The 16,282-nt window shown below is 36.6% G+C and overlaps 1 protein-coding gene across 4 annotated transcripts in view; it reads left to right on the forward strand.

Moving 5' to 3' along the window:
• The window catches only part of LRRIQ3 (leucine rich repeats and IQ motif containing 3), a 176,784-nt gene that overhangs the window by 32,033 nt on the left and 128,469 nt on the right, over window positions 1-16,282 (forward strand). For all 4 annotated transcript variants that reach the window (XR_014053605.1, XM_081490214.1, XM_081490215.1 and 1 more), the window contains exon 4: window positions 7,904-8,037. Coding sequence is in view for 3 of the 4 variants with exons in the window: in XM_081490214.1 (XP_081346340.1) it covers window positions 7,904-8,037 (134 nt within the window). In the remaining variant the exon portion in view is untranslated. The remainder of the gene's footprint in view (window positions 1-7,903; window positions 8,038-16,282) is intronic.

The following is a 16,282-nucleotide window of genomic DNA, read 5'->3' on the forward strand; positions in this document are numbered from 1 at the left end:
ACCCACAGCTGATGATTTTCGTTATTGCTTAGAAGAGGAATTATCCATACCTTGGAGGGAAGCAAGACTCTGCTGTAAACTGCAATGTGAGCTTCATGGTTCTCTGCTGGTGAGAACTGCAGAGTCTGACCAGGACCACTTAAACCTAGCCATCTAAATTCTTTCCTGTATTATTCTTCCTCACTTTCAAACTAGAGGAGGAAAAACAATTTTCCTTCTACTCTTCTGAGCTCTTGGCTGAGACCCTGTAATATAAGGCAGATTAACAAGAGAAAAACAAGCAGAAGCTTATTAACATTTATATCTCATGTGTACTGAGAAGATGCTTAGGGAGAATTGAGTATCTCCTTGAGATGGGGATTCATTCTTAATGCCATCTAAATAGGGGGAAAGGGAGGGAGGGTATAGGCCTCTTATGAGACAGTAAATTATTTTTAAGAAAGATGAATGGGTCTCTAGAAGAATAGATGGGAATTTGTGACAAAATTCATTTGGTTGTGATGTCTTCTAATTTTCTCCCCTTCTAATCACCTTCTAATCTCCTTTCTTGTGATGAGACTCCTTTCCTGATTGATAAAATATGACAATTGAATGCCTTTGGGTGAATCTGTCTTTAGATAGATAAAGGAAGTTCAGAGAGTGCCTCTCCCTGCATTTGCTGTTTTTCAAATGCCTTTGACTCAATAATCAATATACGGAGCATATTTGAGATGGCATACTTTGTTACTCTAAACACGCGTGCACATACACACATACCATGAGCTCACATGCAATGAACAAAAAAGTCCATGAAGATTGGAGGAAATCACATTTTTACTAGAAACCAGTAAAGGATAAGAACTAAACAATAGATTGTATCATAGAGGTACTTTTATACATAATGAAGAATTTTTGATATAATGAAGATAAGAATCAAAGGTAGGGAATGGGTTAGCCTGACTTTGAGCTATCCTTCCTGACACGTAAAACAAAATGACAGGAACTAGAGGAGATTCTGCAAATCTCCTTATTTGTCACGGTTGATAGTAGACTAAATAACAGGAGGGATCTCTTGCTAGAAATCAGAGGATACATTTCATGGAGAGGCCCTCATACAAGCAGGGTTATAGTAGCAAACTGTTGTAGAAGGACTCGTCTGTGATAGGGCAGACAGAGGTTTCAGAAAGGAGCTTAGGCTCAGCCACATCACTGAAGTAGTTGACAAGCTATTAAAAAACCTCAACATGAGAAACCTAACTTTTGACAGCATGGCTTCACCAAATTGAGAAAAAATAACTGAAAATGGTGAGAAAAAAATGTAAAACATCAAGGTGAGCTCTAGAATACCTACTATATATGAATAGGAATTAGAGTAGAGAAAATAAAGAAAATTAAGCAGAAGCACTAATCAAAGAGAGGAATACCAGACCACCTTACGTATCTCATGAGAAACCTGTATGTGGGTCAACAAGCAGCAGTTAGAACTGGACATGGAACAACTAACTGGCTCAAAATTGGGAAAGGAGTGCCACAAGGCTGTATATTGTCGCTCCGCTTATTTAACTTGTATGCAGAATGCATCATGTGAAATGCCAAGCTGGATAAATCACAAGCTGGAATCAAGATCACTGGGAGAAATACTAACAACTTTAGATATACAGATGGTAACCACTCTAATGGCAGAAAGTGAAAAGGAACTAAAGGACCTGATGAGTGTGAAAGAGGAGAGTGAAAAAACTGGTTTCAAACTCAACGTTCAAAAAACTAAGATCATGGCATCCGGTCCCATCACTGCATGGCATATATATGGGGAAAAAGTGGAAGCAGTGACAGATTTTATTTTCTTAGGCTCCAAAATCACTGCAAATGGTGACTGTAGCCATGAATTTAAAACATACTTACTCCTTGGAAGGAGAGGTATGACAAACCTAGACAGCGTTATTAAAAAAGCAGAGACATCCCTTTGCTGACAGAGATCTATATAATCAAAGCTATGGTTTTTCCAGTAGTCACGTATGGATGTGAGATTTGGACTGTAAATTTAGGCTGAGTGGCAAAGAATATTGATGTGTGGTGCTGGAGAAGACTCTCGAGAGTTGCTTGAACTTCAAGAAGATCAAATCAGTCAGTCCTAAAGAAAATCCACCTTGAATATTCATTGGAAGGATTGATGTTGGAGCTGATGGTCCAAAATTTTGGCTACCTGATGTGAAGAGCTGATTCATTAGAAAAGACCCTGATGCTGGGAAAGATTGAAGGAAAAAAAGAAGGGGGTGGCAGAAGATAAGACTGTTAGATATCATCACAGGCTCAATAAACTTGAATTTGAGCAAACTCCAGGAGATAGTGGAAGTACTGGGGAGCCTAACATGCTGCAGTCCATGGAGTCGCAGAGTTGTACATGATTTAGCAACTGAACAGCAGCAGCAGTAATCCAAGAAATAATGAGAAAAAATATAGTTCTGAATATGGGACAAAATATGTGAAAGATCTACATATATTTTCTTTAAAATTTTGAATTTCATACCTATTGTCATGGAAAAAAAGCAAAATCAAAATTATTTATACTTCAGATGAGTTTTTTTGAATATAAGAAGTCATGTAGGTGGAGGTGTTGGCAGTTGTGGAATGTTAAGGTAGAGTAAAAAGCATGGCAAAGGCACAGAGATGATGCTAAACGCAGTTAAGTGACAACAAGTGATTTAGTGTTCTTGGGGTTTAGAAGACATGCTTGGGCATGACAAATGATGCTGGAATCAAAAATAGGATTAATAGAGCAAAGGGAGTTACGTGTAATACTAAGAATATAGCACAGTATGTTGTAAGATTTGGGGGAAATATTTAAGGATTTTAGATGACCTGATTTTCATTTTAGAAAAAAAGTCCTATATTCTCTAATTTTGGAGTGGAGGGAAATTGAATGTAGGGAAATTAGAGGAAAGTCTATAGTTCAGACCCTAGTTTATAAGAGCTGATTTAATAAATTGGTAGTACCTATAGACTATAGGGAACAGGTTGAAGAGAGATGTTTTTGATAGAATTAAGTGATTTAGTAGATGGAAAGGAGGAGAGAGAAAGAAGAATGTGAGTTTATTTGGTTGACAAGGTGGAAAATAATTTTAATGACTTTATCTGTAATGTGGTGTGAAGTATAGATTGTGGGTGTTTTCAAATGGGAGAAATAATTATTTCAATTTTTGACATGTAAGTAGACAAATGGAGCTAGAAGTTCATTTTATAGGTTTGTAATCTAAGAGATAATTCTTGCCAGGAGATATATAGGATAATCAGCATATGTGAAATAGTAAGATATAGCAAGGAAGGTGATCATTCAAGGAAACTTAGCAAAGAGAAGTGAAAAAAGAAGCAAACCTAAACTATACTCTATTTAAATAGTTATAGAAAAAGAGCAAACAGGAAAACAGACTGAAAAATAAAAATCCAAAAGGTAGAAAAAGTAGTATGTTACTGCAGCCAAATAAGAGTTAAGTTATAAGAACAGATTGACATTGCCACAGCAAACTTGGAGACCAATATGACAGTGTACAAGCGTCTGTTACTTAGTGATTTAATAGTCAACTGATATTTGAATGCCAGTTACAGACTAGATAGCTTACTTACTCATAGAGATACAGTATAAAGAAAGAGGTGTTACGCTTGGTGAGTTTATGTTGTAATGGGAAAGAGAGACCAATAATTGCTTTATAGCATAAGCTTTTCAAATAAAAAAACAAATCAGGACTTAAGAAGAGACTTTTTCTTTTTTTTTTTTTTAAATAAATTTATTTATTTTAGTTGGGGGCTAATTACTTTACAATATTGTAATAGTTTTTGCCATACATTGACATGAATCAGCCATGAGTTTACATGTGTTCCCCTTCCTGGACCCCTCACCCACCTCCCTCCCCATCCCATCCCTCTGGGTCATCCCATTGCCCCGGCCCTGAGCCTTTGTCTCATGCATCGAACATGGAATGGTGTTCTGTTTCACATATGATAATATACATGTTTCAATGCTATTCTCCCAGAACGTCCCACCCTCACCTTCTCCCTCAGAGTCCATAAAATTGTTCTATGCATCTGTGTCTCTTATTCTGTCTCGCATATAGGGTTATCGTTACCATCTTTCAAATTCCATATATATGCATTAGTATACTGTATTGTTGTTTTTCTTTCTGGCTTACTTCACTCTGTATAATGGGCTCCAGTTTCATCCATCTCAGTAGAACCAATTCAAATGTATTTTTTTTAATGGCTGAGTAATATTCCATTGTGTATGTGTACCACAGCTTCCTTATCCATTCGTCTGCTGATGGACATCTAGGTTGCTTCCATGTCCTGGCTATTGTAAACAGTGCTGCGATGAACATTGGGGTACACGCGTCTCTTTCAATTCTGGTTTCTTCGGTGTGTATGCCCAGCAGTGGGATTGCTGGATCATATGGCAGTTCTATTTCCAGTTTTTTAAGGAATCTCCACACTGTTCTCCATAGTGGCTGTACTAGTTTGCATTCCCACCAACAGTGTAAGAGGGTTCCCTTTTCTCCACACCCTCTCCAGCATTTATTGCTTGTAGACTTTTGGATAGCAGCCATTCTGACTGGTGTGAAATGATACCTCATTGTGGTTTTGATTTGCATTTCTGTAATAATGAGTGATGTTGAGCATCTTTTCATGTGTTTGTTAGCCATCTGTATGTCTTCTTTGGAGAAATGTCTGTTTAGTTCTTTGGCCCATTTTTTGATTGGGTCGTTTATTTTTCTGGAATTCAGCTGCAGAAGTTGCTTGTATATTTTTGAGATTAATTGTTTGTCTGTTGCTTCGTTTGCTATTATTTTCTCCCATTTTGAAGGCTGTCTTTTCACCTTGCTTATAGTTTCCTTTGTTGTGCAAAAGCTTTTAATTTTAATTAGGTCCCATTTGTTTATTTTTGCTTTTATTTCCAATATTCTGGGAGGTGGGTCATGGAGGATCCTGCTGTGATTTATGTCGGAGAGTGTTTTGCCTATGTTTTCCTCTAGGAGTTTTATAGTTTCTGGTCTTACGTTTAGATCTTTAATCCATTTTGAGTTTATTTTTGTGTATGGTGTTAGGAAGTGTTCTAGTTTCATTCTTTTAACATGGAGACATGAAGTGAGTAAATGCTGGCCACCCCCAAAAAATAGCACTTATTACTTGTTCCATGCAGGGTTGCCACCAATATCAATATGTGATTAAAAAAAGCACAATAAAATGAGATATACCTATAAACTCAACTTGCCCAAATATGAATCCATAAGCTTATCAAATAAAAAAACAAATCAGGACTTAAGAAGAGACTTTTTCAAAAGGATTATCTCAAGGGAGGGATAACGGCTATTGCAATAGGCAAATGAATGTTATTGCAATAAGGAGAATGCTTCTGTTAAGATCTGTAGCATCTTAAAGGTGATAATTTGCCTTAAAGGCTAACAAGAAGTTTTCTTTTAGAGAAGAGATTAAGGCTAGAAAGAAATGATGTGGCTAAGTAGAATGGAAAGACCCTGATGGTAGGAAAGATTGAGGGCAGGAGGAGAAAGGGGTGACAGAAGATGAGGTGGTTGGATGGCATTATTGACTCAATGGACATGAGTTTGAGCAAACTCTAGGAGATAATGAAGGACAGGGAAGCCTGGTGTGCTGCAGTCCATAGGGTCACAAAGTGTCTGACACGACTGAGCAACTGAACAACAAAGTAAGATGAGGGGGAGTGGCATGATCTGACAATAGAACAGAAAATATTTTCAGCTTCCCTAGTGGCTCAGTTGGTAAAGAATCTGCCTGCAGTTCATGAGACCAGGCTTCAATCCCTGGTTCAGGAAGATCCCCTAGTGAAGGAAATGGCAACCCACTCCAGTATTCTTGCCTGGAGAATTCCATGGACAGAGGAGCCGGGCAGGGGATCTTTGTGTCCATGGGCTCACAAAGAGCCTGATATTTTACCCTAAGAGGAGTCCATTTCATGATAAACTATTAAGGAGGGGTTATGTACTGGCTCAGGCAGAAGGTGGGGCAAAGTTCAAGCTACTAGGAGAAAGTCTTACCCAGAAGGTATTTTATTCAAACTGCTCAGTGAAAACAAAGTAATTTGACTAATTTTTAATAGGCAAAGAGTGGAAATTTAGAGAATGTGTCAGGGCCTGTCAGATGAACAAGAGGGACATCCATGGATATAATCTAAATAATATGATGGAAGGATTCTTCTTTGTATTTAAATTTTCCTGAAACAAAGGGATAAGGAGGTTTCTTAACCTTCGTTGTTTTCCAGGACCCCTGGAAAACAGACAGGGCTTACATAAAATTCAACATTGTCAAGTGTAACAAATAACACAGGATAATATTGTAGAAAGATATTAAACTCAGATCAATGTCAAGAAAGGCGTCTTGGAAGAAAGGACTGAGTCAGCAAAAGACTAAGATAATGAGACAAATTGAGAAGTGCAGTCAAGAAACGGGAATGGCATGCAAAAAGAATGGAGGTTTATCAGGACATTTTCAGAAATATAAGTGGTTGGATTTTGCCAGAATGGAGGGTACTATATGTAGTGTGAAGGAAGATAATACTGTGAAGGTAAGAAGGGACTAGATCAAGGATTTTGTATGCCAAGTCAAGAAATTCGTAATTCATCTTTCAATGCTAAACCAGTGAAATATATTAAGCAAAAATGCTGTATGATCAGTTTTGCAATTTGAAAGTCATACTGCAATAGTGCATATTATGATTTGGAAGGAGTAGGGAATATGGGTTATTTCTGCTATCAGGACATTTTTCATAGGTTAGAGAAGTGATAAAGAGATTCAGAAAAAACAATGGTGGAGAACAGAAGAGAGAGAGATCAGATATTTGGGATGTTGAATATACTGGAGCTAGCAACATTTGGATATGAAGAAGTAAGAGAAAAAGAGAGCCTGGGATGGTTCAGGGTTTCTGGATTAGGCTTGTATGGGCAGTACCACCATTCACTAAGAGCATATGAGAAAGTAAGTTAGGAAGGAGGATTCATATTTGGGCAAGTTGAGTTTATAGGTATATCTCATTTTATTGTGCTTTTTTTAATCACATATTGATATTGGTGGCAACCCTGCATGGAACAAGTAATAAGTGCTATTTTTTGGGGGTGGCCAGCATTTACTCACTTCATGTCTCCATGTTATATTCTGGTAATTCTCACAATATTTCAAATGTTTTCATTATTATATTTCACTATTATATATTTATGAGGCTATAGGGAGTCTGTGGTTCCAAAATCTAAAAATTTACAGGACAAAATATCTTAGAGGTAATTTCTTTAAAGATAATATAGAAGTCTTTCCCTCAGGGAATGTCTTCCTGTAAAGTATCTAGTTGCTGCTGCTGCTGCTGCTGCTAAGTCGCTTCAGTTGTGTCCGACTCTGTGCAACCCCATAGACGGCAGCCCACCAGGCTCCCCCATCCCCGGGATTCTCCAGGCAAGAATACTGGAGTGGGTTGTATCTAGTTAAGATGCAACAAAATTTTGAACTACCGCAAGTTGTTTTATAAATCCAACATGTATCAGTTTCATCTATGATGATCCACAGAATACTTTTAAGGGTCTTTGGGTATCTATTCATGCCCCTACCTTTCAGAGATCAACATGATTATGGGCAAAATTTTATACCTATGATAGCAGATAGAAGAATCTAGAATGGAAAAAGTTATCCTCATTGATCTTGAATTTTGTGTAAAGATTTGAAATTGTGCTACTAATTCTTGATCTTATGATCTAATAAAAATAGATTTGAAAAATGTATTTGTTACTTAAGTATTATGTGTGTTAGATACCTGTGAATGTTTTAATAATTTATACCATCAGAGTAGCAAGTTAAAATATCTTTTGGAAATACTTTCATGAAATATGAATATTAAGTAATTTTCTTTATACAGGGATCAACCTATGAAAATGAAATTGATAATATCAAATACATTATTTCAAAAATTAATGAAATTCTGGCTCATAACTCACCAGTTTTGATTATTCAAAGATGGACACGTGGTTTCTTAGTTAGGAAAAAAATGAGGTATGTTTTATTTTATTCACTTTAAATATTAAAAGATAATTGACAAAAGTTATTTCTGTAATAATATGCAGTTTTGTATTCCCTATCAAACTATTTAAACTAATTTTGAGAAAAACATCACAAACTCTATAATACTATAATATTTAGTATAATCAAAATTTGATTATCTTTTTTCTGTTAAAATGGTCATATAAATAACTAATCAATAAAGTTTTTATTAATCTTGAGTAATTCTGACAGTGTTTTAAACTTAAAAGCATTAGTAGAAAATGTAAATTAAATTTCTGTATATAATGGGCCATAATAGAAATATAAGCCATGTACAATATAAGAAAAAAGTACAAACCATGAATATATGAGGATTTTGTATTTTGTTTGGATATGAAGATAGTTTTGCCAAAACATCTGCTACCACCTTAATCTACATTATCCTTTGATTAATAGTTTTTCCTCTCTCTTTGTTCCGTGCATCCCTTTTCAGTAGCAGACATTTTACAAATACAGGAAAATTTTTCCTATAAGACTCTCTCAACATTGTTCCTGGAGAGGAAAGATAGGATACTCCATCATCAGTGTATTTGTGTTAGTCATGCAAAACATTAAACACATGAGAAAAGAAATGACCTTTCTCCTAACCCTTATTTTCAGATGCTAAATGGTAGAGTTCATAAGATAGAAATAGAACATGGCCCTGAAATACAGGTAGGATTAAATAGATCTGGAGTTGGGAAACAGACATTCCTTGAGAAAGAAAGATTACAAAGGTTCACTGAAATGATATTCAACATTCTGTGGTAAGGCAGAGAAAGTGTTGTCTTGTGTTAGCCTGCATGTACTACATCATAGATGGCAATAGCCCTGATAGAGATCAGTATGAAAGACAAAACTGAACATAATACAATGCCTGCAACTTCTGAAGATGAGATTCCATATACTTCTCTAACAAAGGCCAAACTGTGAGAGAGACTGGACTTATGAATGGGGAAAAGTTAAGTGGTTTGGAGTAAAAGATGTGAAAAGAATCAGGCAGTTGCTAACATACATATTTATTTAAAATATTTTTTCTATCTCATATGTTTCAGTTAAATTGTATGCATTTTATGTGAAATAAACATCTGATTAAATGGATTTGTCTTTAGTTTATGCCCCTGGGATTGAGTTTTTCTCTCTTAGAATCAAGATTTCCTTTGATATTCATGTACCATGAGATAATAACCTTGTACATAGAAACAGTCTGAAAATTCAGTAGGAAAGAAGAGGGTCTGAATGAGCTTTGTGGGGAGAAATGTCAGTAGGAAAAATATATCACAGTGGTTCAAGACAAACTGATTTTAATTCTTTTTCTTTTTAAATGCTATTCCATTAGGTGTATTACTTACCTACTCTGGGCCTGAGTTTTCTGATACATTACTAATAAATGGTAGAGAGCAGGGGCTAATAGCAGTACTTAATTTTCTACTTGTTGTGAGAGTTGAGATCATGAATATAACCCACATAGTATCTGGCAAATGTGGATATTCCATTCTTAATAGCTGATATTTTCTAATATTATTATTGTTGTTGTTCTGCCTCATATTTTCTGCATTATTTGTTTGCATGGGAAACAATCTTTCCTTGAATTTCTTGCTCCCTTCCGATTACATTTACTACAGCACTCACAGAGTAATCTTTCAAAATTATAAATCAAATCTTACTCACCAACTTAAAATCTTCTGGTTGCTCCTGATTTGCTTAGGGCAAACTATTGGGATATTGGCCCCTACAATGTACATCACGTACTTTTGTTATCAACATTTGCAATACTGTATTGAAGTTGTCTTTTTAATTTTCTATATCTTATATCTGCAAATATGTTACATACCCTGTATCTATATATAAGAGAATGCGTAACACATCAGATGCTCAAAAAATATTTGATGAACTGATGAATATATTAGTAAATGGAGAGATTGTGGAAGCTAGAAAAGAGCTTAGAAAAGTCTTTCTGGATTAATCTGTGGGAAAAAAAACAGAAACAACTGAGAAACATGCAAAGCTCCCCGAGAGGTACCTGTGGATACCTATTAACTTATAGGTCCAGTGATTAGTCGTCTTGTATGTCTGTTTTGAGCTGTGAGAAATGTATCCCTAGGCCCAAATATTAGGTACTTTGCTTGAAATTTGTTCACTTAAACTGGTTGAAATTATATATGCCTCCTTGAAATAGCATATGCTGCTCAAATTTGGAAAATCATTATGATTAATGCTGTTTATCTTTTGAAGTGGTATTATTCTAACACAAATAATATGGTAGAAGGAAGGCATACTTTTATTTTTAGAATGAAATATTATGATCAGATTTGCAGCCTCCTAAACTTAAGGTCAGCTACAGTGAGGTCACAGGGAGGATTATTAGTTGGGTCAGTGGTATGTAAAGAAGGTAAAAGAATGGCTAAAGTAAGAAGAAACAAACATTTCTTGAATGTGTGTTGTATGCAAAGTACTATATTAGGTAGTTTAATCTACTTGGTATCATTTAGTACAGGAGAGCTTTTGAGTTTGTCCTTTATTTTCTGTCTTATGGATGAAGAATTAAGAATTCAAAGTTGGTTGAGAAATTGGGATGTGTATCCAATGGCAGAGAGCTATGCTATTCTGGACATTTTTGGTCAGTTATAAAGAGATGAAACTGTGCATGTTCCATCTCCAGACGTTGAGTCAGTTTAACATAGCCCAGATTTTGTGCCCTTTTTACGCTTCTTTCTGAAGCCCAAGAAACAGCTATTTTCCAAAGATCCCTAGTATTTTTAGAAGGGAATGGAATTTAGAAATGAAAGAGTGGGCAGTAAATGTGTTCATGGCTACTGGAGGGTCGTGGTTCTTAGGCTATTTCAATAGACAGAATAGAAAATAGATTTTTCAACATAAATTCATGTTGATACCTCTAATGCTATTTCAACACAGAAGGTTCTTCACTGCTGTCTTCTTTCCACATTATCTTTCCCTTCCTGCACCATGCAAATTCTGATTGCCAGTGTAATCAGTAATGTTACTGATTAGCAGAATCCTAATAAAATAGTTTCAGTATTACTATACATGAAGTACTATCAAGAAACATTATAACTAAAATGTGTTGCAGGGCTTTTTTTTTTGTCTTTAGATTGGAGATATATACATACATTATATGTATTGGAGAGGAAACCCACTCCAGTATTCTTGCCTGGAAAATTCCATGGACAGAGGAGCCTGACGGGGCACAATCCATGGGGTCGCAAGAGTCAGACATGAATGAGTGACTTTCACTCACACACATACACACACACACACACGCACATATATATAGTTTTTAAATATTGTTGCTGTTATTTAGTCACTAAGTCATGTCCAACTCTTTGCAACCCCATGAACCGTAACCCACCTGGCTATCCATGGGATTCCCCAGGCAAGGATACTACAGTGGGTTGCCATTTCCTTCTCCAGGGGATTTTCCCAACCCAGGGATCAACTCACATCTCCTGCATTGAAAAGCAGATTCTTTTATTGTTGAGCCACCTGGGAAGCTCCGTGTGTGTGTGTGTGTGTGTGTGTGTGTGTGTGTGTGTGTGTGTGTGTGTGTTGGAGAAGGAAATGGCAACCCACTCTAGTATTCTTGCCTGGAAAATCCCCTGGACAAAGGAGCCTGGTGGGCTGTGTGTGTGTGTGTGTGTGTGTGTGTGTGTGTGTGTGTGTGTTGGAGAAGGAAATGGCAACACACTCTAGTATTCTTGCCTGGAAAATCCCCTGGACAAAGGAGCCTGGTGGGCTATAGTCCATGGGGTCACAGAGTCAGACACAACTGAGTGACTAACGCACATATGTATATATTTAAAATAATTGTTGAATGGGTATTAGTGCAATCATAGTGTATTAATTCCTCATCTAATGATTTTATTTTTAATTTAAAAAAATCTTAGTTTCCTCTTCTCTTTCTCTTATGGTATTTTTTGTTCTGTTCATTGTAATTATGCTTCTCTTAGGTTAGTATTTACTTAAATGAGTTTTAAATGTCTTATTCTGAGTCTTTTCATTGCATTTCTAAATTAGTCTAATTCTAGTTTATGTGGCCTTGCATGTTTTTATAATTTTTGAAAATTTTTAATTTCTTTTTTTAAATAGTATTTTATTTTAGAGCAACTTCAGTTACACAGGAAAATTAAGTAGAAGGTACAGAGATTTCCATTATACTACCAGCCCCTATTCATATATAGTCTCCTCCATTATAACCATTCCCCATCAGAGAGGTACATTTTTTTTCAAATTGATGAACTTATATTGAAATACCATAATCACCCAAAGTCTACAGTTTACATTACAGAAAACTCTTTGTATCGAACATTCTGTGAGTTTGGACCAATGTACAATGACATATATCCATCATTATGGAATCACATAATTTAATTTTACTGCCCCATAAAATCCTCAGTTTTTTCCCTAGTCACCCCTACCTGCCTCTCTGACCCTGGTAACCATTCATCTTTTTACTGTCTCCATAGTTTTGCCTCTTCAGACAACCACTTTGTCTTGTTGCATTTCCTTTTCTAGGGGATGGTGTTGATCACCACCGCCTAACAATGTTGTGAACCTCCGTCCATAGTTCTTCAGGCACTTTATCAGATCTAATCCCTTGAATCTATTTGTAACTTCCACTGATAATCATAAGGTATTTGATTTGGGGCATACCAGAATGGCCTAGTGGTTTTCCCTACTTTCTTCAATTTAAAAATAGCTAAGAAGAGAAGTGTAAAACAAAGGAGAAAAGGAAAGATAAATCCATCCGAATGGAGAGTTCCAAAGAATAGCAAGGAGAACTAAGAAAGCCTTCCTAAGTGAACAATGCAAAGAAATAGAGGACAACAATAGATTGGGCAAGACTAGAGCTCTCTTCAAGAAAATTAGAGATACCAAGGGAACAGTTCATGCAAAATGGGCATAATAAAGGACAGAAATGGTAAGGACCTAACAGAAATAGAAGATATTAAGGAGAGGTGGCAAGAATACACAGAAGAACTGTACAAAAAATGTCTTAATGACCCAGAAAACCATGATGGTGTGATCACTCACCTAGAGCCAGACATCCTGGAGTGTGAAGTCAAATGGGCCTTAGGAAACATCACTATCAAGTGTTGAAGTATATAACTGTGGTTGCATGAAATCAGGACCCAAGTTTCGTTTAGCTTCTAGTATATCCTCCTATTTGTGTATTCCATCTTGAGTTCACTTGTGTTCTGAAATGGCTGCCAAAGTCCCAATTGTTATATCTGGCTGCATTGTGGAAGGATCATGCAGTACTGAATGGTAGAACAGTCACATCACCCCACTAAAGCAGCAACTTTAATCAGCCTAATTGGGAATAAAGCATTTCCTCTTATATTCCTTGGCCAGTATATGGCCACAGTTTATAATGTGGGCACACTGGACAAAAAGGATTGCTATGAAATAGGATGTTTTATCTGACCACTTTGCCATCTGTATGAAATTTGCCTTCTTTCACTTCAGTCCAGTTCAGTCGCTCAGTCGTGTCTGACTCTTTGCGACCCCAGAGACTGTAGCCCACCAGGCCTCCCTGTCCATCACCAACTCCCAGAGTGTACTCAAGCTTATGTCCATTGAGTCAGTGATGCCATCCAACCATCTCATCTTCTGTTGTCCCTTCTCCTCCCGCCTTCAACCTTTCCCAGGATCAGGGTCTTTTCAAATGAGTCAGTTCTTCGCATCAGGTGGCCAAAGTATCGGAGTTTCCGCTTCAGCATCAGTCCTTCCAATGAACACCCAGGACTGATATCCTTTAGGATGGACTGGTTGGATCTCCTTGCAATCCAAGGGACTCTCAAGAGTCTTCTCGAGTACCACAATTCAAAAGCATCAGTTCTTTGGTGCTCAGCTTTCTTCATAGTCCAACTCTCACATCCTTACATGACTACTGGAAAAACCATAGCTTTGACTAGATGGACCTTAGTTGGCAAATTAATGTCTCTGCTTGTCAATATGCTGTCTAAATTGGTCATAACTTTTCTTCCAAGGAGTAAGCGTCTTTTAATTTCATGGCTGCAGTCACCATCTTCAGTGATTTGGGAGCCCCCCAAAATAAAGTCTGTCACTGTTTCCACTGTTTTCCCATCTATTTGCCATGAAGTGATGGGACCAGATGCCGTGATCTTAGTTTTCTGAATGTTGAGTTTTAAGCCAACTTTTTACTCTCTGCTTTCACTTTCATCAAGAGGCTCTTTAGTTCTTCACTTCCTGCCATAAGGGTGGTGTCATCTGCATTTCTAAGGTTATTGATATTTCTCCCAGCAATCTTGATTCCAGCTTATGTTTCATCCAGCCCAGCATTTCTCATGATGTACTCTGCATATTAGTTAAATAAGCAGGGTGACAATATACAGCCTTGATGTACTCCTTTTCCTATTTGGAACCAGTCTGTTGTTCCATGTCCAGTTCTAACCGTTGCTTCCTGACCTGCATACAGATTTCTCAAGAGGCAGGTCAGGCAGTCTGCTATTCCCATCTCTTTCAGAATTTTCCAGGTTGTTGTGATCCACACAGTCAAAGGCTTTGGCATAGTCAGTAAAGCAGAAGTAGATGTTCTGGAACTCTCTTACTTTTTCTCTGATCCAGCAGATGTTGGCAATTTAATCTCTGGTTCCTCTGCCTTTTCTAAATCCAGCTTGAACATCTGGAAATTTCATAGTTCCCATACTGTTGAAGCCTGGCTTGCAGAATTTTGAGTTTCTTTGACAAAGAAATTTGGCTTCTTTGACAAAGGCTAAAAGGAAATATTTGAATTGGAAGGTATTTACCAGTTTCTGTCAGAGTGTATTTGAAAGCAAAAGGTGTAATTATTACCTAGCAGCTCTAAATGCATATATAAAAAAGGAAGAAGTATCGGCATATCAAGGATCTGGGACGTTTGATTGACTCAGTGGTAAAGAATCTGCTTGCCAATGCAGAAGACACAGGAGACTCTGGTTCGATCCCTGGATCATGAAGTTCTGGTAATGAGAAATGGCAGCCCACTCCAGTATGGTTGCCTGGGAAATCCCATGGACAGAGGAGCCGGGAGGGCTATAGTCAATGGGGTTGCAAGTGACTAAAGCATTTGTCTCATGAAGATAGAAAAGTAGCAAAATTTACATCCAAAGAGAGTAAAAGGGAAGGAATAATAAAAATAGTATCAAAAAACTGATGAAATATAAAACAAGGATACAAAGAACATGAGAAAATGTGCATAAAAATCAATAAAACCAAGAATTGGTTATTTTCAGAGTAATACATTGATAAAGCTCCAGCATGACTGCTCTAACAAAGAGACAGAAGGAAAATTTCAATTTACCATGATAAGGAATGAAAAAACAACATCGCTGCAGGTCCACAGAAATTAAAGGGGATACAGTGAATAAGTTTATGCAAAATAATTTGATAATCTATGTGAAATGGACAAATTCTTTGAAGAAACACAATTTTCAGTGTGACAGAAGAAATCACAATGCTGAATAGTCATTCATACATTAAAAGAATTGAATCTATTATTAAAACCCTTCCCACAAAGATACTTCAGTTCTAGGTTACTGGTGAATTATCATGGACATTTAAGGAACGTATAACACCATTTTAAACCAAAATTTCCAAAGAGTGGAAGAGAATACTTTTCATGTTTTGAGAGCTCAGCATAACTTTAAAAGCAAAACCTTACAAAAACATTATAAGAAAGGAAACTTCAGGCTGTCTTATGTATACACATGTAAAAATTGTAAGTAAAATATTAGAAAATTAGATATAGAGGTCTGCAAAGTGGTTAACATCCTATAGCCAACATAGGTTTATCCCAAGAATAAAAAGTTAGTTTAACATTAGGAAACCAATCACATTAATAGAATATGAGTGAGGGAAAAACACCTCAGTGTTTCTCTCTTTGTTATCACATTAACTAAAATTTGTGCATACTTTGAATGTGTTCTCATTTTTCAAGCTTCTGAAGTAACTGAGATTTGATCTCATCTAATTTGTGATGGGCAGAATTCCAAGATGGGCCATGTGATCTTTGTTCCCTGGTGTTACTCCCATGATCATGTTATATTGCATGACAGATGGTATTTTGCAGATGTCATTAAGGTTCTTTACTAATATGGACCTTAAGATAGATTTTCTGAGTTGGTTTAACCTAATCAAATGACCTCTTTAAAAACAGTGTTTTCTGACTGATAGCAGAACAGGATATCAGAGAAAG

Source organism: Giraffa tippelskirchi, chromosome 5, assembly GCF_054371585.1.
Source record: "Giraffa tippelskirchi isolate mGirTip1 chromosome 5, T2T-mGirTip1v1.2.pri, whole genome shotgun sequence".
Taxonomy (NCBI): Eukaryota; Metazoa; Chordata; class Mammalia; order Artiodactyla; family Giraffidae; genus Giraffa; species Giraffa tippelskirchi.